The sequence below is a fragment of the Chrysemys picta genome, chromosome 2 (assembly GCF_011386835.1).
Source record: "Chrysemys picta bellii isolate R12L10 chromosome 2, ASM1138683v2, whole genome shotgun sequence".
Classification (NCBI taxonomy): domain Eukaryota; kingdom Metazoa; phylum Chordata; order Testudines; family Emydidae; genus Chrysemys; species Chrysemys picta.
This window is the reverse complement of record NC_088792.1, coordinates 209,144,980-209,167,166: the sequence shown is the minus strand read 5'-3', so window position 1 is coordinate 209,167,166 and position 22,187 is coordinate 209,144,980. Positions and strand designations below refer to the sequence as shown.

At 43.3% G+C, this 22,187-nt stretch overlaps 1 protein-coding gene across 1 annotated transcript in view; it reads right to left on the bottom strand.

The window, feature by feature from the left end:
• Positions 1 to 22,187, bottom strand: part of COLEC12 (collectin subfamily member 12) — a 139,594-nt gene that overhangs the window by 18,313 nt on the left and 99,094 nt on the right. Inside the window, exon 3 of the mRNA XM_005300367.5 lies at positions 11,281 to 11,403. Within this exon, the coding sequence (XP_005300424.1) occupies positions 11,281 to 11,403 (123 nt within the window). The remainder of the gene's footprint in view (positions 1 to 11,280; positions 11,404 to 22,187) is intronic.

The following is a 22,187-nucleotide window of genomic DNA, read 5'->3' as shown; positions in this document are numbered from 1 at the left end:
TAGACACTGCCTCAGCCTGTTTGCTAATCAGACATAAGTTGGTGAAACCCCACCAGATACTTCCTAGAGCAAGAGTGAGGCTTGAATGTATACATGGGGATAAGAAATTCTGCCCTATGGCACAAGGGCCTCTGGAAGTTCAGGTGAAGTTTAAATGGAAGCGGGCTGGGGTAGTGGATTGGTTGCCACACCCCTTCATGTTAGGCACGGACTGGAACCCCTTCCCATTAGAAAAGCAAAGGGGTATCTGGAAACCCCAGAGGGATGGAATTTAACCCATGGGGAAGGGAAAAGAGCCATTAAACGTTGAAGGGTTGGAAAATACTAGACAGGAGAACACAAGCCAGAGAGAAAGTAAAGAAAGGAGAATACCCAGTGAGATGAAGTGGGAGGGAAACAAATAAGGAAATAGTCTCAGGAGACAAAGATAACCTGAGCTCATTAACAACGGTCAAATGGTTATTGGAACAGAGCAGTTCCAAGGGTTGAGGGAACAAGCAACCCTGGGAAGAGGAGGAAGGGGGACACACCAGTAGACCCCTCCACAAAACAAAGGGTGAGAACAAGGAGAGTGACCCCTCATGTGAGGACCTGTGGGCTAAAGTGGAATTATGGGACAACTTCTACCCATCACTGCCCCATCACAGGCCCCAAGGTTTTATGAGGAACTTGAACGTTCTTGGGTGGAAAGCTGCCTTGTTTCTCCTTTCCATAATGCTAATGAGCCAGGTATATATATATATATATGTGTGTGTGTGTGTGTGTAAAAAACAAACCCAACAAAAAAACGAGCCAGAGTGCAGAGTTCTGCATTTCAGGACTGAGATGATAGTAGCTGGCCTTCTGAATACAAGGTCCAGGCTGACAGGGATCCAGAACTAACACTCACTGTAACAGAAGACAGCTGTTTTTTCCGTCCTTATTCCTAATTTATGTCACTCAGAATTTCTCAGGAACCCAGAAGAGAAATCAGCTATTTCACTGCATGTTCCCTGGCCTAGAATGCTAGGATCTCCTTGTCCTCTTCACGACTGTAGCCTCAATACACCAAAGCCTTCAAGCAGGTTCGTAAGTCTACTGATTTCAATGGAACTTAAGATGTGCTTAAATGCTTTGCTGAATCAAGGCCTTAATGGGCATTATCACATCAGTTACGGTTCTTGTTAATCCCTGATGAAAGCAATAACTTATTTTTTCTATATGCCAGTGGTTCTCAAACTTTAGTAACCCAAGAACCCCCATTTTGAGTTAAAATTTTGCCACGGACTCCTAAGTCCCCTGCTCAGCCCCAGGCACCGCCCCCACTCAACCCCTTCCTCCCACCCCACCTCTTCCTGCCTCTGCTCCACCCCGCCCCTCTTCTTCCCCAACTCTTTCCGCCCCCTCCTGCAAGTGAGCACGTTCCCACTCCTACTCCTTCCTCCCAGCGCCTCCTGCACTCCAGGGAACAGCTATTCCCAGCGTGCAGGAGGCACTGGGAGGGAGGGAGAGGAGTTGAGGGAGAGGGACGAGTTGATCAGCGGGGCCCGCAGACCCACTGGACTACCCTCGCAGCCCCCCAGGGGTCCACAGACCCCAGTTTGAGAAATGCTGTGTTATACAATACCGATGTATTTGGGGAATGAACATATATTAGTGTTAATGTAAGTACTTTATTTTATTTTTAGGGATCCCATCAAGTCAATGTAGACTTCAAATAAACAATAAAAATGTTTCCATGATTCTTAAAAAAAAATTCTAAACGTTATTTATGTGGATTATTGCATTCTCCTGAAGTGTTTTAATAGAAAGGCTACCACATTGGTGTACATATGAACTGGGAAGTGACACTAGCAAGAAAGAACTGTCAACTCTATTTTCATTATCTAAACTCAATAAAACACAGAAAGAAAAAGCACTGTTTTTAATAAGTGTTCTACATGTGGAACTCCCACTAAAATCTGAGGAAGATCTATGTCTGGAACATTTACAGGTTTAGGCCCCAAGAGCATAAATGGTGAAAAATAAATGATTTTTAACATTCTTTCAGCTACAATAATATATATTGTTATTAATAACCCCAGGTGAGGGATTTCAATTGAGTTAAACAGATGTAAAACAGATGTAATGCAGTAGTGAATTAGGCCCTTGATATGTAAAGACAGCGGGTGAAATTCTTACCTTCTCTCTAGCCTGTTTGCACCAAGTAAAATGGTAGAAGCAGTGTAAAAGAGCTCTAAAAGTCTCCATTCTGGCTGGAGAAGAATTCCCCTGGTGCAAACACTGTGGGGAAAACAGCTGCAAGGCTGTCTTTCTAAGCCCCCCTTGTAAGCCCTGGCATCCAAGGCATACCAGTACCTAGACAGGGTGCAGGAAGGACATGTCAGGGCCAGATCCATAGCATATAGTGCTGTGGAGACATTGGCCAGCATTGAGGCCTGGAGGCCAGCCCTCAGGGCTATCTAAATTACCCAGGAGCAGGATGAAGAGGTAGTTTAAAGCCACTGATGCTAACAGACCAGGTGACAGCTCATGCTAAGTCCCCCTAGGCCACACCGAACACTGACAAGTGCATAGCTGGAAACCAGGCTGGCTCACCTGTGTTAGCATTGTTAAAATAGATCTTATGTTTATAAGAATATGTTTTAGTGTTTGGATTTTATGAAATGCTTATGAGTTGCTGCATGCATTAATCTCACTTATAATGTCTATATCCCATGTTATAAGGTAATATTTAAGTGTTTGCTATGAAACTGGAAACTCCCACAGTCAGGAGAGAAGCATGAACAAGTGTGAAATACTAGTTTACCACAAGAGGTGTCATCTCCTGCCCAACAATAGAAGGCCCATAGACATCAGATGAACCATTTGGAACATCAGTGGACAAAAGACTTTGTTGATTGCTCCCCTCACACGCATGAAGAGGGGACAGGCACAAACACTGTCCCATCACAGTTTGAACTCTGGGGAAGGGACTAAAAATCCTTGACCAGAAGGGACTATATCACTACGCTGCCTGGAATTTGGAGAGGCAATATTTCCAAGTGTAAGCAAGGGATCCCCAAGCTGCTTAGCTAGGTTTAGCCCTAAAGGACACACAGAGCTTGCACATTACAGCAGCTTCTTTTCCTTTTTGAAACCCAGGACTGTAACTCATTTGTTTATATGTTTACCTGCTTTAACTTTGTAAATAACCGATTTATTTTTCCTAGTTAATAAATCTTTAGTTAGTAATCACAGGATTGGCTACAAGCACTGCCTTTGACAGATCTAAGATATGATTGAGTTGGGGTAAGTGACTGGTCCCTTGGGACTGGAAGTAACCTGAATATTATGATGATTTTTGGTGAAACGGGCCATCTATCACAAAGGCAGGCTTGCCTGAGTTGCAAGATAGACCTGAGTTCCCAAAGGGACTATATGTGCCTCCATGTCAAGGCTGTTATAGTGCTTGAGGAGTTCACACTTGATACTTGGTTGGTGAAATCTAATTGTAGGACACTGCCAATCCAGGGTTTGTGCCCTGGTTTGTAACAGTCTGCTCTGAGGCTGGCAACCACATTCATGACCGCCACCATAGCCCCCTGCCCCTTCTTAGAGGCACAGGCACAGAATTTCACCCAGGGTATATTTAATATTGTTGCTGAAAAATACTGGAGCATATTTGGGATGTTGAAGTAGTTTAGGTTCAAACTTTGGTACGTGTTATAATCCACTGTGGCCTCAAGGAATTGGTGGAAGTCAAATCTGCAGAGACCTTTAAAACTAGCCCAGGTGCAGTAGAGTGGGGAGGCTGCAGGGCAGCTGGTTACAGCTCCAGCAGGCAGATTCTAGGTCTGGTTTTTACGCCCGCCTGGAGTACAATAGAGAGACTTGGAATCTGCTTTAATCTTTGCAGACTGACTGGCCCCTTGAGGTGCTATCGGCCAACCAGGGAATGGCCAAGTGCAGGATGCTCCAGCCATGCCCTTCCTTACCCTGATATGATCCTTACACTGGTGGCAGTAGGGTATGACATGAGCTAAATCATGCTGGTTATATACTTGCCAGGAACATGTTGTTGCTTTTTGGCCCACTCATGCCACTTGGGCAGCATAATGGGGCCAGAACATAGCAGGAAAATCAGCTGGTTTTGGAGAAGCTAAAGTTTTTTGGATTTGTAATTTTCATCAGAAAACAGTTATCAACCTTTGAGAAATTTGACTGGCTAGCACATTAGGTGTAAATTTAAAAAATGATTCTAATAACCTCATGACGAACAAACTGGAGACCTGCCCATAATTTTTTTTTTTTTGGCCAAAATAAATAATTTCCTGAAGGGGTATAACAAGAGGCCTTATCAAAACTAGATACAACCAGCCAAGATGGCAGTGTCTGAGCTAGGTCCTTAAGCCTTTGAAAGATGTTCATCATCATTAAAGGATCTTTGTATCCTCAGTGGTCCAGTTCCTAAAAAATGCATGAGTCTAAAGCCTATGTGTGTGTGTAACTGGAAATAAGTTTTAAGTAGTAGCCCTGGATCAGATGGGCTAGATCAGAGAGAGCTCTGGACAAGGAGAGAAATTGTGCTGTACACTGCAGCATGATGCTCAGAGGACCACCAAAGAGGGCACTAAGCTGTTAGCTATTTACTTCATTAACTGAGACTACTTCATCTAGTTTAGCTGATGAAAAGTGCAAACCCAGCTATGTTATACAAACCACTTCTTTTGTTTTAATTCCATTTTCTCTGTCTTTAATAAACTTTGTTTTTGTTAAGATCACTGCTGTATGGGCAATTTTGCACAGACATCCCTTAAGAGATGCAAACCTTGCAACCAATTGCTGAAGGGTAGAGAGTGTCTCAATCCTAGTCCCTGCTCTCAGTCTCAGACAAGAAGCATGGACAAGTGTCCCATCCCAGTGAGTTGGGTTACAGAAGGACTAAGCAATAGATGAGAGTTGTTGTGTGTATTAGTCACAAACCTAAAGATACAAGCTGCAATATAAAGGTCTACTACAAATTGAAAATAACCAGAAATTCAAATTTCAGTCTGATATTCAAAGAATGTTTACTTCCTCCCCCTCCCCTCTTTGCCATGGAGTGAGCAAGAGTATAATCATTAACTTTAAATAGATTAGTTTTACATTGACTGGTGCCAGAGGAATCTTAACTACATACTTTTGCATTTAATTTCCTTAAGAAAACATCTGGAAAACCAAGAACACTATTTTATTAATGTTTTTAACAACAGAAAGAATGTAAGTTTAATTCTGAAGGGAAAGGAATAGTAAACTCATCTTGCAATCCCTTTCAGACCTTGATATTTAATTCATGTTTTGGTTTCAGCTTTCTATGGTTTGTTACAGAGATTTTACAACTAATTTGGAGATTTATTCTGTTTATTTTGTATCCCATAGAGTTATTTTTCTTGCCAACCAAATTTAATCCATTAATTAGTAGTTCTTGTCTTTTTTTTTTTTTAATAACATAGGATAGCTAAGTACCATGTAGAAAACTAAAAGTTTTAAAAGCAGCTTTGGGCATTATAAATATAAATCATCAGTGTATTGAAAACAATTTTAATTAGGGTTACCATACGTCCGGATTTTCCCGGACATGTCCGGCTTTTGGGGGCTCAAATCCCCGTCCGGGGGGAAATCCCCAAAAGCCGGGCATGTCCGGGAAAATCGGGAGGTCAGCCGGGCCAGCGGAGAGCCGGCCCGCGGGGAGCCGGTCAGCCGGGCCCGCGGGGAGCCGGGCCGGCAGGGAGCTGGTCAGCCGGGCCCGCGGGGAGCCGGGCCGGCGGGGAGCCGGTCAGCCGGGCCCACGGGGAGCCGGGCCGGCGGGGAGCCGGGTCAGCCGGGCCGGCGGGGAGCCGGTCAGCCGGGCCCGCAGGGAGCCGGGCCGGCGGGGAGCCGATCAGCCGGGCCGGCGGGGAGCCGGTCAGCCGGCAGGGCCGGCGGGGAGCCGGGTCGGCCGGCAGGGCCGGCGGGGAGCCGGGTCGGCCGGCAGGGCCGGCGGGGAGCCGGGTCGGCCGGGCCTGCGGGGAGCCGGTCAGCCGGGCCGGCGGGGAGCCGATCAGCCGGGCCCGCGGAGCCGGGCCCGCGGGGAGCCGGGCCGGCGGGGAGCCAGTCAGCCGGGCCCGCGGGGAGCCGGGCCGGCGGGGAGCCGGTCAGCCGGGCCCGCGGGGAGCCGGTCAGCCGGCGGGGAGCCGGTCAGCCGGGCCCGCGGGGAGCCGGGAGCCGGGGGGTGCGCCGGGCCGCCGGGGGCTGGCAGTGCTGGGCGGGCCGGGGGTGGTTGGCCAGGGGCCGGGGCCGGCACCCCAGGGCCCGAGCCGACCCAGGCTGGAGCCGCCGGGGGGCCAGCCTGGGCCGCGCCTCCTCCCCCCACACCCCCCTTACCTGCTTCAGGCTTCCCGCGAATCAAATATTCGCGGGAAGCAGGGGAGGGGGCGGAGACTTTGGGGAGGGGGCGGGGTTGGGCGGGGGTGTGGGCGGGGCTGGGGGCCGGGGCCGGGGGCCGTGGAGTGTCCTCCATTTGGAGGCACAAAATATGGTAACCCTAATTTTAATGGAACGTAGCTAACAGATTGGAAGAATTCCTGATGCTAGCAAAATACTATCTTTCATTGTAACATTACCATACAAAGAAGAAGCTGAACTCTGAGGTAGAGGAGACTGTTGTAAAAATGTATTTCACTTTTCTTTTGTGTCCAAGATTTAAGGCCTAACTCCTTAGAAACAAACAAAAGTATCATAACAGTTCATTTGGGGATCAAAATCATATTTTTTTCTCATAAACTGGTATGTCTTCTGATTCACGGTGATCAGAAAGGTCTACGTAAAAAGCCAGCTGACCAGTGCACAGGATGCAAGTGTGAGGACAAAAGAACAAATTCATCCCCAATGTAAGTCCATTCACTTCAGTGGAATTACTCAAGAGGTAAATTGGACTCAAGAAGTCAGTGTCTTTTGAAATGTAGTGGAACAGACAGAACTGTAAGAAACATGCCCTGATGTTCAACCTTCACAACAAAAATAAATATGGGTGACAGGAGGGATGTGGAGAGTAGAGAAACAGGAAGTTGAGGAGAGTGCTGGGCTGAGAATGGATTCTGAGCCAATGCCATGCTACCCTCCCCTGAAATTGGGTTTGGTGGGCCCCCAGGTATGATGACTGAATGAGATGTGTATCTTCACACAACCTCCAGTTTTTTTCCTTGCGGTAATGGGCTAAGGAATTCCTCTCAGTGATGCCAATGAAAAAATCCCAGTGAGTATTACTGAGATGGAAAGAAGACAAAATGGTTGTAGTCATACATGGAAGTGCATAATGGAATTTAGTGAGGAAGTAGAAAGAGAGAGGAAGGCCTTGAGCAGAGTAAGAAAGCCAGAACTGAAGGCATGTGGAGAGAGAAAGTGAAAGTGTAGGGTTAGGAAGAGTGAGAGACATTTAGGTAAGGGTCTCCTTGTTTGCTTATTCCCATTCAGAGGTTTCATGAAGGAACAAAGAAATTGCCATAGCAGGTCAGTTCATATGCCTTATAGTGACAGACACAAGGAGCTCTATCTATTTAGCTTAACAAAGACAAGGCTAAGGGGTGTCTTGATCACAGTTTATAAGTCCCTATGTGGGAAACAAATATTTGATAATGAGCTCTTCAGTCTAGCAGACAAAGGTATAACAAGATCTGATGGCTGGAAGTTGAAGCTATACAAATTCAGGCTAGAAATAAGATATATAATATAAAACTGTGATGACAATGAACTTCCCAAGTGGTGGATTGGATTTTTTTTAAAAGAGATGCTGTAGTTCAAAAGGAAACATTTTGGGGGAGTTCTATGGCCTGAGCTATACAGGTCAGACTGGATGATCACAATGGTCTCTTCTGGCCTTGGAATCCATGAATTAAAGTAGGGTTACCATACGTCCGGATTTCCCCGGACATGTCCGGCTTTTTGGTCCCCAAATCCCCGTCCGGGGGGAATTGCCAAAAAGCCGGACATGTCCGGGGAAATAGGGAGGCTAGGATCTCCGAATCTGTGTGTGTTGGTCGCCTGCTGTGACATCATCTCGGTGCGACACTCGGCTCCTGCCCAGGGCATGCTGGGGGCTGTAGTCCGGCCGGGCCTCACGCTCCAGGGAGAGCCTGGAGAGGGGAGCGGCCGAGAACTACAACTCCCAGCGGCCCCTGCGACGCGACCAAACTGCCCCTGTGAGGCAGCAAGCGGAGGGGGGGGGGAGCACGGGCCCCTGTCCTTTGGGTGGAGGGTGTCTCTGGGCGCCGCTCGGCAGCCATCACAGGGCTGGGGTCGCCCCCGGGGGGGTTGTGGACACCAGCGCATTGCGGGGAGCCGGCACTGTCCGGATTTGCATCCCCCTGGGGCTGGAGCTGCGTCCCCGGCCCCGGGCACCAGTCACGTAGGGTTACCATACGTCCGGTTTTTCGGCAATCAAACCCCCATCTGGGGGGAATTGCCAAAAAGCCCAACATGTCCGGGAAAAATACCGGACGGGCACTTCCCCTCCCGCGGCTCCTCCCCTGACTCAGACTTCGGCTCTGTTTAAGAGCCAAGCTGCCCGAGCCAGCGCTACTGGCTTCGGGCAGCCCCCGTGTCTCCGGACCCCGAGCCGCCGGCCGGGCACTTCCCTTCCCAGGCTCCAGCTGCTCTGCTCCGGTGGCGCAGGGTCCGGAGGCACGGGGGCTGCCCGAAGCCGGTAGCGCTGGCTCGGGCAGCTTGGCTCTTAAACAGAGTCAAAGTCTGAGTCAGGGGAGGAGCAGAGCAGCTGGAGCCTGGGAGGAGAAGTGCCCGGCCGGCGGCTGGGGTCCGGAGGCAAGGGGGCTGCCGAAGCCGGAGCGCTACCGGCTTCATGGTTTGCCGGGCAGCCTCCAGACCCTGCGCCCCCAGCCGGGCACTTCCCCTCCCGGGCTCCAGCTGCTCTGATCCTCCCCTGACTCTTTGGCTCTGTTTAAGAGCCAAGCTGCCCGAGCCAGCGTTACCGGCTTCGGGCAGCCCCCGTGCCTCCGGACCCCGAGCCGCCGGCCGGGCACTTCCCTTCCTGGGCTCCAGCTGCTCTGCTCCGGCGGCGCAGGGTCTGGAGGCAAGGGGGCTGCCCGAAGCCGGTAGCGCTGGCTCAGGCAGCTTGGCTCTTAAACAGAGCCAAAGAGTCAGGGGAGGAGCAGAGCAGCTGGAGCCCGGGAGGGAAAGTGCCCGGCCAGGGGCGCAGGGTCTGGAGGCATAGGGGCTGCCCAAAGCCCGAGCGCTACCGGCTTCACGGGTTTGCCGGGCAGCCTCCAGACCCTGCGCCCCCGGCTGCGTTCTTCCCCTCCCGGGCTCCAGCTGTGCTGGGGAAGCGCCGGCCGGGGGCGCAGGGTCTGGCGGCTGCCCGGCAAACCGTGAAGCCGGTAGCGCTTGGGCAGCCCTTTTTGTGTGGCTGGGAGGGAGGAGGGGGAGTTAGGGCAGGGACTTTGGGGGAATGGGCGGAGTAGGGGCGGAGTTGGGGCGGGGCCGGGGGTGGGAAAGGGGCGGGGCCAGGGCCCGTGGAGTGTCCTCTTTTTTTATTTTTTAAATATGGTAACCCTAAATTAAAGGTCCAGCTGGTATGCTGTCTCTGACAGTAAACAGCATCAGATTCTTCAAATAAGTATGTAAGACCCTGGAAAAGACAGGTATGCAATACCATGCCTAATGTGGAAGTTTTTTCTGAACCCCGGCAGTTAGTGGCTGGCTTAATATGGAGGACTGATATCCCATATAAGAGCCAGATTCTCAGCTGCTGTAAATTGATCTATCCCAACTTAACCTACTAAGGGTCTAGCTCTGTTTTTATCCAGCTAATGTAACTGGGGATATTCTTATCCCTACAAGTATCTAATTATCATTGAATCCTAGTAAGTTTTTTGTTTCAATATCTTGTGGCAATGAGTTCCATGGGTTAGTTATAAGTTGTGCAAAAAATGTGTTTTGTTGTAAATATATTTAATTTATTAGGTTCCCTCTTGTTATTGTATTATACTAACAGATAAACGGGAACACTCAATTGACCTTTTGTTTATATTCATAGTTCTTCTCTTATGAAATCTTCTCTCTAACCAGTCCTGATCATTTTAATTTTTCCGATACAAAAGTCCTTCCAAGCTGCTAAATTGTGCTTGCTGCCTTTCTCTGTCCCTTTCCTATTTCTACTATTTCCTTTTTGAGGTGATGTGAACAAAGCACAGAATCAAAGGGAGGGGGAACCATGAGTGTATACAGTAGTCCCATTGTAATATTTTCAGATTATTTTTCCCCTTTCTTAATACAGACAAGCTTTTAACTGGCTTTTTTCCCTAACCAATACTGCACAGTGAGCAGATGTTTGCATTGATCTGTCAGGAATTATGCCTATATTATTTGGTGGTGATAGCTGAATTGAATAACAATATGTATGAGAAGATCAAACTGTTCTTTCCAATGTGCATTACTTTGTACTCGTATATAATTTTCTCAGGCAAAACATTGCTTAGCATTGTTTGATTCTTTGGAATTTCCTGAGTCTTCAAAATATTTTTAGAGTCATCTTAAAAACTGATGAATAAGCAATTCATCAGTTTTGGCACAACCCTGTTTACCCCCTCTTCCAGATCATTAAGAACAATATTCATTATACTTTTGAGCTCCTCAGATAAAAAGTATTAATACATTAAGTACAGGAGTACTTGTGGCACCTTAGAGACTAACACATTTATTTAAGCATAAGCTTTCGTGGGCTACAGCCCACTTCTTCGGATGCATAGAATGGAACCATCCGAAGATGTGGGCGGTAGCCCACGAAAGCCTATGCTCAAAGAAATGTGTTAGTCTCTAAGGTGCCACAAGTACTCCTGTTCTTTTTGCGGATACAGACTAACACGGCTGCTACTCTGAAACAATACATTAAGTGACACCATTCCTGGCCCCTCCTTTACACAAGATGAACTCTAGGGGTGGATCCTGGTACTTGTGTGGAGCCTTACTGAAGTCCTTGGCTCTCCAAATTAATACGCTTCCATATTGAAAACTGGTAACTTAATTATATATATATATATATAAAATCTCCACAAATGTCTAATCTAATGTCAAAGCTTTATAGCTGTTTGAAAAAGAATCTTCAAAGTTTTTCTAATGTAAACTATACCAAACATACAATGAATCATGTTAACAGAAGTTTAATTCTGCAATAATCTCATAACTGAATATAAAATAAATCCATTCTCCTCTCCATCTCTTTCTAATACTTGGAGCTCCTGCTTGGATTCCTGTTTGAAAGTGAAACACTGTGACAGATATGGTACATACCTTTGTATCCCAGAATGGCTACTGTTATTGTTAGCAAGGCACACAAAATATATAGTAATATGATGGAGAACTTCAGTGCCCAGTTATTTTTACATTTGGTACATTGAGTCCCCTCCTGAATACCTGCAAAAGAAGATGGGACTTTAAAATCGTGTCAAAGAGTAAATCTCAGCCTTTATTGGGGTTTCTTTGTCTAAACCACATACACAGATAATAATTGTACACATACTTGTCTACACAGCAAGTGAAGGCTAACATTCCATGGACTCCAGGCTCACTATAGCCATACTTTAGTGATATGTTCCTTTTTAGGTTTCAGATGAGTAATAACTGGATTCAATTTAACTGGAAAACCGAGATGTAGCTTTATTTGGAAAAAAACCCACTATTATCATGAGTCTAATAATGACACTAGGTTGCAATTAAGCCAAAAATTTATGGCAATATTCTCTGTCTAGATCCTGATGGTAATAATTCAGTTTTAGCATTCAACTTCCCTGCACTGTTAGCAGTGGGCGACATATACACACACACAAAAGTAGAACTGAAATTAAGTACTACTCTGAATGACCGAAAGGAGACTTTTGCCCTATTTGGCAACCTTTATATTGACACATGGACTTAGAAGGAAAATATTAGCACTTCATTTTATTTGCACTGTGTAAAATAAGGTTCATAGGAAATTTAGCAACGTAGTTAGACTGGTATATCTCCCTGTGTGGACACCAGCAGGAGTTATATCAGTATAATTATGCTACTCGAACCATTTCCCCACATAAGTGAGTTCTAAAAAAGAGAGAATAGGGAAAGGAACCTCCAGTTGTGAAAGAAAATGAACCTTTGGTATTTGGCTTTTTACAGAAGATACTAATGTTGGACTGTTGTGGGACTCTTCTGTCAATGATCATAGGTTATAGCACATACATAAGCATTGCAAGCTTTTATTAGATTATCAAGAAATGCAGGGGAAACAAGGACATATAAAAAACATTAGAACATGAAGACCATGTTGGAATGAATGGACCAGACTGAGCCCTCATTAGGCAAGGATGAATATAGCCCCCAGCGTCTATTAAAACTGAACTTCCTTGACTACTAATGGAGTCACCAAGGAGAGAGCTTTAGTAGGTTGTGTGTACCAAATTACTGAGCTAATGAAAACTTGCTCAGCAACTTTTTATGAGAAAATTATATTTCCCGTGGGGATCAACCCACCAGCTGATTTTACTTTTCTCCAACTTGTGACCTTCTGTACAGTGCAATTCTTCAGGGAAATGCACAGGCAGCTTCAGCTGTGTTTATTGAGGACTGATGATAGAAATAGCAAGTCAACTCTTGTTATCTCAAAGAGTAACATGTTCTAGTGGTTTTCTTAAACCTAAAGTGCTTTAAAAAGGGATTTTCATATTGCGGCAAATTCAAGAAGAGAGATTTATATATAAAGTAAGTTTATTTAATGAGTTATTTTCTCAGTCCACTTTGCTAGTGTTATTTCATATATCAGGCTTGGATAAGACTGAAATGAACACCTCACAGGCCAGCTCCTTCTTACACATTATGGTTGTGGTGAAGTCACACCATAATCTTATTGTTGTGACATCACATTTTGTTACAATGGGATGGATGTGATGTCAGGAATTCAATATTATGAAGTCACTGTAGGACATAGAGGACAAGCTCAGTTGGGAAAGAGCAATTCCTTTTCCAGATGAGATACAAACCTCTCAGTAAATTGATATATGTCGCAAAAAATGGTGGGAAAACAAGTTAATACATTTATGTTCTAAATCTAGGTTTGTTAGCATAAGCCATGTGGCCAGAAGCTCCAGGGGGAAAGGGCTCTCTGCTCCGTCTCTTGGTGAAAAGAGAAAAGTCCTGATAAAGAGAGCTTCGTTTGCATAGGCTATCTACCCACAATCCTGCTAGTGACACTTGGGGAGTCACCATAACTAGACATGAACTTGGATTTGGGGGGCAGTGGGCTCCCAAAGCAGCTTGGAGATGGGAAGGGGATTTTATCTTGTGAGAAAGAGCTGGCTTGTACACAGTCTTGAAGTATTTGTGAGAGGGAGTTGTTCTGCCTGTTAACAGTCCCTAGAGAAGGAACACAGTTTTCTGGGTGGGGACTTGGGCCTGTTTACTTATTTGTCAAGAAGATCCCCAAATACACTGAACACAGATCTTCTTGCTGTCATTAACAGCTTGGAGGGAGGGTTACTCTTCTGGGCTGTGGTATTTGTCTTATGTCAGGAATACATGGATATTCATTTTGTTCCTGATAGTGGCTGGCCTTCTGATTAACTAATTAAATGGAGAGGACTACTAAAGATGATGAAAACCTGGATCTGTCTCAAATGAGAGAATAGGTATTGAACTATTTCCAATATCTCTGGTGGAGCTTGAACAGTTTAGGTTTGCTTTGCTTAAGGTCCATCCAAAGTTGGTTGATCTGGTACATAAGAGGCATTTGGTATGCATTGTGAATGTGGTCTCATTAAAGTTGCCTTGTGGTTTGTTAAGGTATTTTCCTTTATAAAGGAAATAGCCATATTAGTCTGTCAGACTAATAAGAGGCAACATGGGGAAGGATTTAGAGTGAGTGTAGGGTATATGTAAAAAACTGCAGCTTGGCATAAAGTAGGTACCTTCTCTCAACCTTTATCATGGGAGCACAGAGACATGGCTTGAAATCCATATTCGATCTTTAACCAGGCAAAACTTCCACTCGAGTTAATGGCATTTTGGCTATTTGGAGCCTGAGTATAAAGACTACAAGATTTAGCTTATAGTGAATCAGTGTTATCTGGCTAGGTTTGTAACATCTCATTTGGAGATCTTTAAATTAACTCAGTGGAACCAGTGTAGGACATTTTCCGACAAAGGGAACATATGTAAATCACACAGAACTGGGCTTAGCTTGAATCAGATCTTTGTTGTTCCCAACACAACATACTCCACTATGCATTCTCTACACATGGTTTTAATGCTCATCTGCTCCCAGACATTTGTCACTAGCTTTGCATACCAAAAAGTCAGGGTCACTTCCGGATGATGAGCATTGCTCACTGCTGACTTTATCAACATTTAATAAATATCAGATGTGACATGCTGTGCCTTGTTTCATTTGACACACTTTTCTTTTTCCTGACTTATTTTAATACGAGCTTTGTTTTTTCTATCTCTCTGTTGGGAAGACATCTGGCCAAACAGACAGCAAGTCAGTACAAAGGGATCCTGCTGGCTCACATGTTTTGGGGACCTCCATCTCTGTGAACCAAGATCGTCACAATAAACATGCATGAGAGACATCCCCCTGTTACCAGCCTTTGTAGTATTTGTTTTTATAGCATTACATTCTAGTGACTGGGAACTTTGTTTTCCTGCAGGGGGTATCCATCTGCAGATTCCTTTTGTGCTACAGATAAGGCAGGTTTTTTTTTAATTACAGAAGGCTAAATGCATATTCCCTTTGTGAGTATGCAGATACCTTATCAAAAGCCAGATGCCTCAAACATATTCTGTTTCAAGGACCATAATTTCAAATGTTTGAGTGTAACATGTATACTGTACAGATTTTCCTGCCAAATACTTCTTTTGAAATATTTTTCATTGAGCTCTCTTCTTGGCTCTTGCTTCAGGAACTTAGGTGGCCTCATAAAATCTGTGCTATAATGTAGAGTTGTGATGAAGACACAAGGTTCCCTACATAACCATGACAAAAAAGCATTGGTAAGATAACTGAAATATTGGAAGAATGTAGTGCAGGAAGCCAAAGTCAATGCACTATTTAGGAAAATTCCTTTCCAGTGTGATTCAATATTGATACAGCATCTCTTGTAGCATGCAAGGAAGGCTTCAAGTGTAGTTTACAGGCACCTTTACAAAACATTATCTAGAATCATGGATAACTAGAGTCACGCACCTAAATCCATATTTAGTCTAATTTTAAAGAGGCTCAGTACAAGCAATTCCCATAGAATAAACACGGCGAAGCAGATTTTTAAATATATTTAGTTGCCAAAAGAGGCAGATAGGCACCTAGTGGGATTGTCAAAAGCACCTAAATGTCTAACTTCCTACTGCCAAGGGGAGTTAGATGCCTTAGCGCTTTTGAAACCCCCACAAAGCATTTATCTGCACATTTATACATCTAAATACATTTAAAAATCTGATCCTAAGTAACTAAAATCAGGGACCGAAGTTTGAAAATTTTAGCTGGTGTACTTGACAAGTAAAATCATGACGCTTTAGCATTAAAGACTGATAAATCTTGATAAATACCTTTAAGCATTAGGAAGGCGGTCTAATATCAACGGGGCATAAAGAGGCAATTTTCAGACTTTGGGTCCTACATTTATTCATCCAGATACGCATTTGGGTGTTTGTATTGACATCCCAGACACCTAAAATAAGCATCTGACTGCCTGAGTGACAATTTGAGCACTGAAGGGGAAAGATTAGGTGCTCAGACATGAAAAGTGGGCTCAAAATATTTAATATTTGGATCTGCTGGAGTATTAAGGGAACAAAGGGCATATTGCATTAGTATGTTCTCTGCTCAGGTTACCAATGTTAACCTTCAGTAAAGCTTGGAGATTGTAGAATCCAGGCAACCACAAAGTTTTAGCTGAGATTTGCAACTTTTTCCTTCATGTGGTTTTTATAGGTTATTAACCTACTGCTTCATGGTATGAATCCATATAAGCCCAAGTGAATAGTTAGGTTGTAAATAGCAAAACTGATGATTCAGATAAATTCTGATAGTTAACATACCTTAGAAAGCAAGAAGTCTGTAAAACATTTAAATCACTGATTTTCTAAAGTTTACAAATTACAAACATAGGCTGATTTTTGTTGATTTTTTTCAGGAACATCCTCTCTCTGTTATTTTAGAGGTTGGTTCTGCATCATAAAGGCTACAGTGGGCATTGAGGGTGCTCAGCAATCACAGGATCAGGCCCTTAGACTATGGTTATTAAGTACTATATAATTTAGGGCCAGATTCTGCCACCCTTACTCAAGCTGAGTAGTACCTTACTCCACAATTCTTCCCTTTGATTCCATAGGACTCCTCAGAGAGTAAGGTACTGCTCAGAGAGAATAAGGTTGGGAAAATCATGTTGGCCCTTAGTTTATATATTAAACACACAAAATCTATTCTTAAAAGAACGTATGGTTGCAAAGTCAAACACTCAAAAGTTAGGTAATGCCAGAATTAAAGTTGCCTGTACAATGCATTCCCAGCCTCCCCACCCAACCAATCCCAGCTTCCATTCTCACCCCTCGCTCTTGGTCCTGGTCTTCTTGCCTGCTGGTCCCAGTCTCTTTGCCCAGCCAGTGCCAGTCTCTCTCCGTGCACCTGACTCTAATGCTGGTCTCACAAGTCTCCTCCTCCCAGTCTATTTCTTTCACTCCCCACTAGTCTGGCCTTTTGTTCCCTCTGCATTTGAATCAGATAGATTCCTGCTCTATGCTGCCTAGGTATCAGCAAGGAGGTCATTGAGAGCACAGGTGAGACGGACTCCCTGCTCTCAGTTCCTGTGCCCAGCCACACACCAGCCCAGAATAGCTGGGAGCAGCTGTTACAGGGAAAGTCCAGCTTCACACCTCTAGCTGTGGGCTGGGGCATGCTCAGTTGCTGTGTGAGGATGTTGCATTCACAGTCTGGTCAGAACTAGGAGCTGTGAAAGTCTTAAGCATGCTCAGTGAGGACAATCTTTGGATATTTTAGCTGCTAAAATAGAAGTCTCTACTGAGCATGTTCAAACTCTGATTTTTCAAATTCTTATTACATGGCCAGATTTTCACGGTGATAGTAAAAGGCACAAAGGCCACCCTCCTGCCAAATTTTGAGTTCTTGCTCCAAAGCATGGAAAAAGTCACCAGAATTTTTTAACATGTACAAAACAATGTATTTTCCCCTAGCCTTGTTCTTAGAAATAGCTGGACCATTTTGGCTGAAGTTTTCCAATATATTCAGCCAGAAGCAGATACCTGGCATGGAAAATTTCAGCCCAAATGGTTAAAGTTTGGCAAAATTATAAGTAACTGAAATTAAGGTTTTATAATGGGAAGTGTTAGACAACCTTAATAATAGGCAGCACTACCTGCCCTGCCTATCACACTTCTGAAGTTACATGAGAATCTCAGGTTTCTTTAAAAAAAAAAAAAAGTTTCTAGCTGTACTGGTTTCAGAGAAAAGCTTGATAATGTGATTTACAAAAGCTCAAAACCAGAAGGCAAATAAAAGAACCCAGCATTTATTATTTTTTTAAATGTAATGATTTTTAAACCAATCTTATAATTGGGGGGGCTGAACTCTAATTTTTGAATACTTGGGGTTGGCAATACTGGAGATACTTCAACTTCTATTGAGGTTAATGGGAATTGAAGGCACTTAGCACTGCCCATGAACCTCTAAGGCTGTCAAAGACATCCAATGGAATTAAGTAGAATTCCAATAGGATTTGGGAGCCAAACTCATATAGGCCATGATGCTGCTGCTGCGATTGATGCCGTGGGGGTCGATTTAGCGGGTCTTCACTAAATCGACCGCAGAGAGCTCTCCAATCGACTCCGGTACTCCACCGGAATGAGAGGATTAAGGTAAATCAACAGGAGAGTGTCTGCCGTTGACACAGTGCGATGTTAGACACCAGAGTAAGTCAACCTAAGCTACGTCAAGTCCAGCTACCTGAATAACTTAGGTCAACTTACTGTGGTAGTGTAGACAAACAAGGCCTTAGACACCTTTGAAAATCCCAGCCTCAGTGCTTTGCTGGATCAGGCTCTAAATTCTGCACATGCGAAAAGTAGGGAAAGCTCTTCACTGCAAGATCTATTCTGTCACATGTCGTGGTCCCTTTCCATGAATCCATTATCCCCTTCTGACGTAATAAAGGGTCCCAAATGGCTGGCATTATTTTCTCTGGAAAGCTCCCAGCATCAGAAATACTTTATTATGTGCAGCATACACAATCCCTTTCATTAAAGGAGGGAAGAGCCCTTGTGATTCAGCTTGACCATCATCTCACACTTATTTATATAACCCAGCCAGCATTTTGGCTTTGTACTTGTTCATTGTAGAATACAGAATGAATTGTCAAGGTTCCTAATTATACACCTCAACAACCATAACCATTTAATTATATAGTATTACCAAACAATGTCTTGCAGTGATTAAACATTCAATACCTTAATTAAAAGGGTACAGAAAAGGTCTAGCCACAACACAGGCAAACCACTGAGTGTCTGAATGGTATGTTACACAAATATTATGAGGAAAGCTGTAGGATTGTCATGGTAAATTTAGAGGAAAATCATAGATTTGTTATAGTACAATGTCAAGCCATAGAAATGTGGTAAGATTATTAAACACTCAGGGGACATGAGATCTTTTAAACCGTTATATTAAAACAATGCATCCAGATCTAAGATCAATCCCAGAAAACAAGCAGCAAATGAGGGTACTTTGAAATAATAGTCTTCAGCGGGTGAGCTATCACTGCATTCAATTAATGCAAATCAAGCAGATGATCACTGAGTGCACTGCCCTGGAAGTAAGGAAATCCAATTAAAACCACTCAGAAGAAATAAAAACTAGAACTGCTAAAAGAATTTAAAATAGTGTATGAATTAAGGAAGTGTACACTGACTCACAAGACAGCCAAAACACCAAGTAGCATTCCAGCTAAACATTTTTTTCAAACTGAGCCACATGTGTGCACACACGCACGCAGAGGAGATTTAGGCAGAATAACTGAAGACAATTCCAAACAGTAAGATTCATTGGATTGTGCACGGATGCTACTCTGAAAATAGTCTCCTTCGAGAAGAAGTGGAGCCCCATTGTTTGAGTAAATTAAAACTCAACTGAACAAAAAACTGGAAAATATATAGAAGGGAGCTGTCCTACAGAGGCAGGGCATTTAGCCAGATGGCCTAATATGTCTTTTCTTTCTTTAAATCTGTATAATTCTATGATCTTCAATTCTTAATCAAAGCAAGGAGCTTCATCTTGAATGTTCCCAATGGAATGTAGTTCCTAAATAATGTTGTATAATTTGAAGACCAATCAATGTATCTGATCTTTGTTCCCTAATTTAACTTACCTTTTATTTTTCCTTCAGTGTAATGTATTAGACTTAATTTATATTAGTCTAAATTTTTATACCATGGTATCGGAGTGAGAGTGATTTCAGTAATGGTATCTTGGTAGTTTTAAGGCAGAAGAAATAAGAAATGCTTGCTTCGTTGCTCTTGAGCTCCCTTTAACAGGCCAGGTTAAAGAAGTACCATCATAGTCCCGGGAGAAGCTGTAAGGGTTCTTGGTTATGATGTTGAGCACCAATGATATTTGCATGGAGAAGAGGTTTACTGGGGAAATAGTGACATTGCTTGGGGCAGATGAAATTCCCAGGACCCTTTCAATCAACCTTTGCATTACTATTTCCAGACTTTTTGAGTGCTCTACTTGGCAGCCTTAACATTCTTTTAACATAGATTTGAAAAAATGAAAGCATGTGCCACTATTTTGTAAAGCACAGAGGAACACTCTCTTGCTCAATATCTATACACAATGAGGCAAGGGCTCCTTCTTTCACACACATTGTCACAGGCCATATTCCATAAGCCACATATATTACAATGAAAATTTCATTCAACTTTCTTATGCATTCATGTGCAAATCCAAAGAGGATACTAGGAGACTAACTGTTCCGTAGAAATGTCTGTAAAATTTATATTTATGCACATGTGCAGTGCTAATGGAATATTGTAGTTTTATTGTATAACAATACCCAGTGTGCATCCATGAACTATGTTTTTAAATTCTTATAACTCAGAAGAACCAAAACGAATTTTCACCAGACCAGGGTAAGACGCATCTATGCCCTTGGGAAGATATTCCTGACAAACACCAAGCTTCCATCACTTCCCACTGCCACGCTACAGCTGTCCAAATAAGGTCCCAAAATATTTTACAGCAGAAAAACTGCATTGTCTTTTTTTCCCCATGCTTGCAAACTGCAGAAGCATCTTTACTGAAATTTTCAGACTGAACAAATGTGCCACATTCCAGTTGAAAAAAATAAAATAATGAAAATGATTGGGTATCCTTAACTATAGGCTTCACAATATAGTCCACCTAGAATATAGTAATGGAAAACTGACAATACAGAATTGGAGTAAGTAAATCATGAGTTAACAGCTTCAAATTAATATATAGCCCTTATCCTGCTGCCACTGAAGTCAATGGCAAAATTTCTATTGACTTCATTGAAAGTACGATTAAGTCCATAATGTAGGAAATACTTTTTTTTCCATATGAAAAGTCTAATGGAGGGTGCATATAATGAGGTGCATGAAAAAGACCAAGTTGAGCATAACAGGACCTCCTATAAGAACATGAATATGGAAAACACTTGGACTCCATCAACTATGCATCATTTATTTATCAGGCTATGGCTGTGGATGCGCATTGTCCAAAACCATTTCTGACTAGCCTTTCCCATGGTGTCACCAGCATGCTCCAGCTCTTAATAGTGTATGGTTGCACTTCATCACTGAATAGAAGAGGAAGATCTCTAGACATATTACATCAAATTCATCTTAATGGGAGTGGTTACAAATCCATTGACTACAAATCCATTACTAATCTTAATAAACTGCATGCCCACCAACAGAAAGAAGTTCAGCTCAGCTTTAAATATTGTTCTACTGAAAAAAGACCGGGTATTAACGTCTTTGCTCTCTCAGTTTCCTGGCAGACACACTTCTTTAGTATCCAATTACCTTGCTATAAAGTAAGCTCAGCATGAGTTTCCCTCACCAGACCAGAGCCTGTTTCAGGCAGTTGTGCCAATGCACAAGGGCTCTGTAAGGCAAGGAAGCCACAGTTCTGATTCATGGACTTCTCGCTGTCTAGGACTAGCACTCCATAAGTTTGGGAAATTATCTTCAATTGTGATTTTACTTCTTATTTTAAATTCCTTTATATTTTGGGGTGGTAATGTTCATGGCACTCTATTTCATAAAATGTTGTATGATGCTCCCAGCACACTGGCAGAACAGGGACTAATAGATACATTTTTCCCCCCTCTTAATTAAGTTTTAGAAATAAGCAAATGCTGCATTCTACCTTTCTTTGCAAACAGCTTATGAATCATAGAATTAAATCTGCTTGTCACATGCAAGAAATGAGAAAAAAAAAGCCATTTGATATGTGGAATGGTGTTCTGTGCAGTTTGTATTTACAGTCCAGGTAAGCAATCAATAATAACATAAACCCTGTTGAAATAATATATTTACTATGCCCCTTATGCCAGTATCTTCCAATTCGTATGTAAAGGAATAAGTCCGTTAAGTAGATAAAAATCCTACTGCAAATGGTAAAATATATTAGTCAACAAATCTGCAAACCCGTTAAATGTATGCACATCTGCCCAGCAACAATTTGTCACGTTTATACATAGGGAAAATTCATTGAACAGCCATCTAATTAAGCAATAAACATGTTACCGCAATAAAAATAAACTTTACTATAGTATGTGCTGGCTGTTAAGTGTGTTAAAAGAACATATAACCCTTACTTGATAGTTTGTGAAAGCTTGAAAAAATATTAATTGTAGGCTTTTTGAAATACCTTTTATCATCTGAAATGGCAAGGAAGGGAGACACTGTATTTTCACTTTAGTAAAGAACATTACTGAAAATTTTGAAAAAAGGCAATGTTACAGACAACACAAAATCTTGGCTCATGACTGGATGAAAACATGTGGTAAGTCTGAAAAGTATGTTTGCTTACTTGGAGGTGAATACTACTTGGAGCAAAGCAGGCAGGAACGTAGGTCACTGCACTAAAAAACTCAGGATCCCAATTCTGATCTGACTTATACAAATATAGCCTC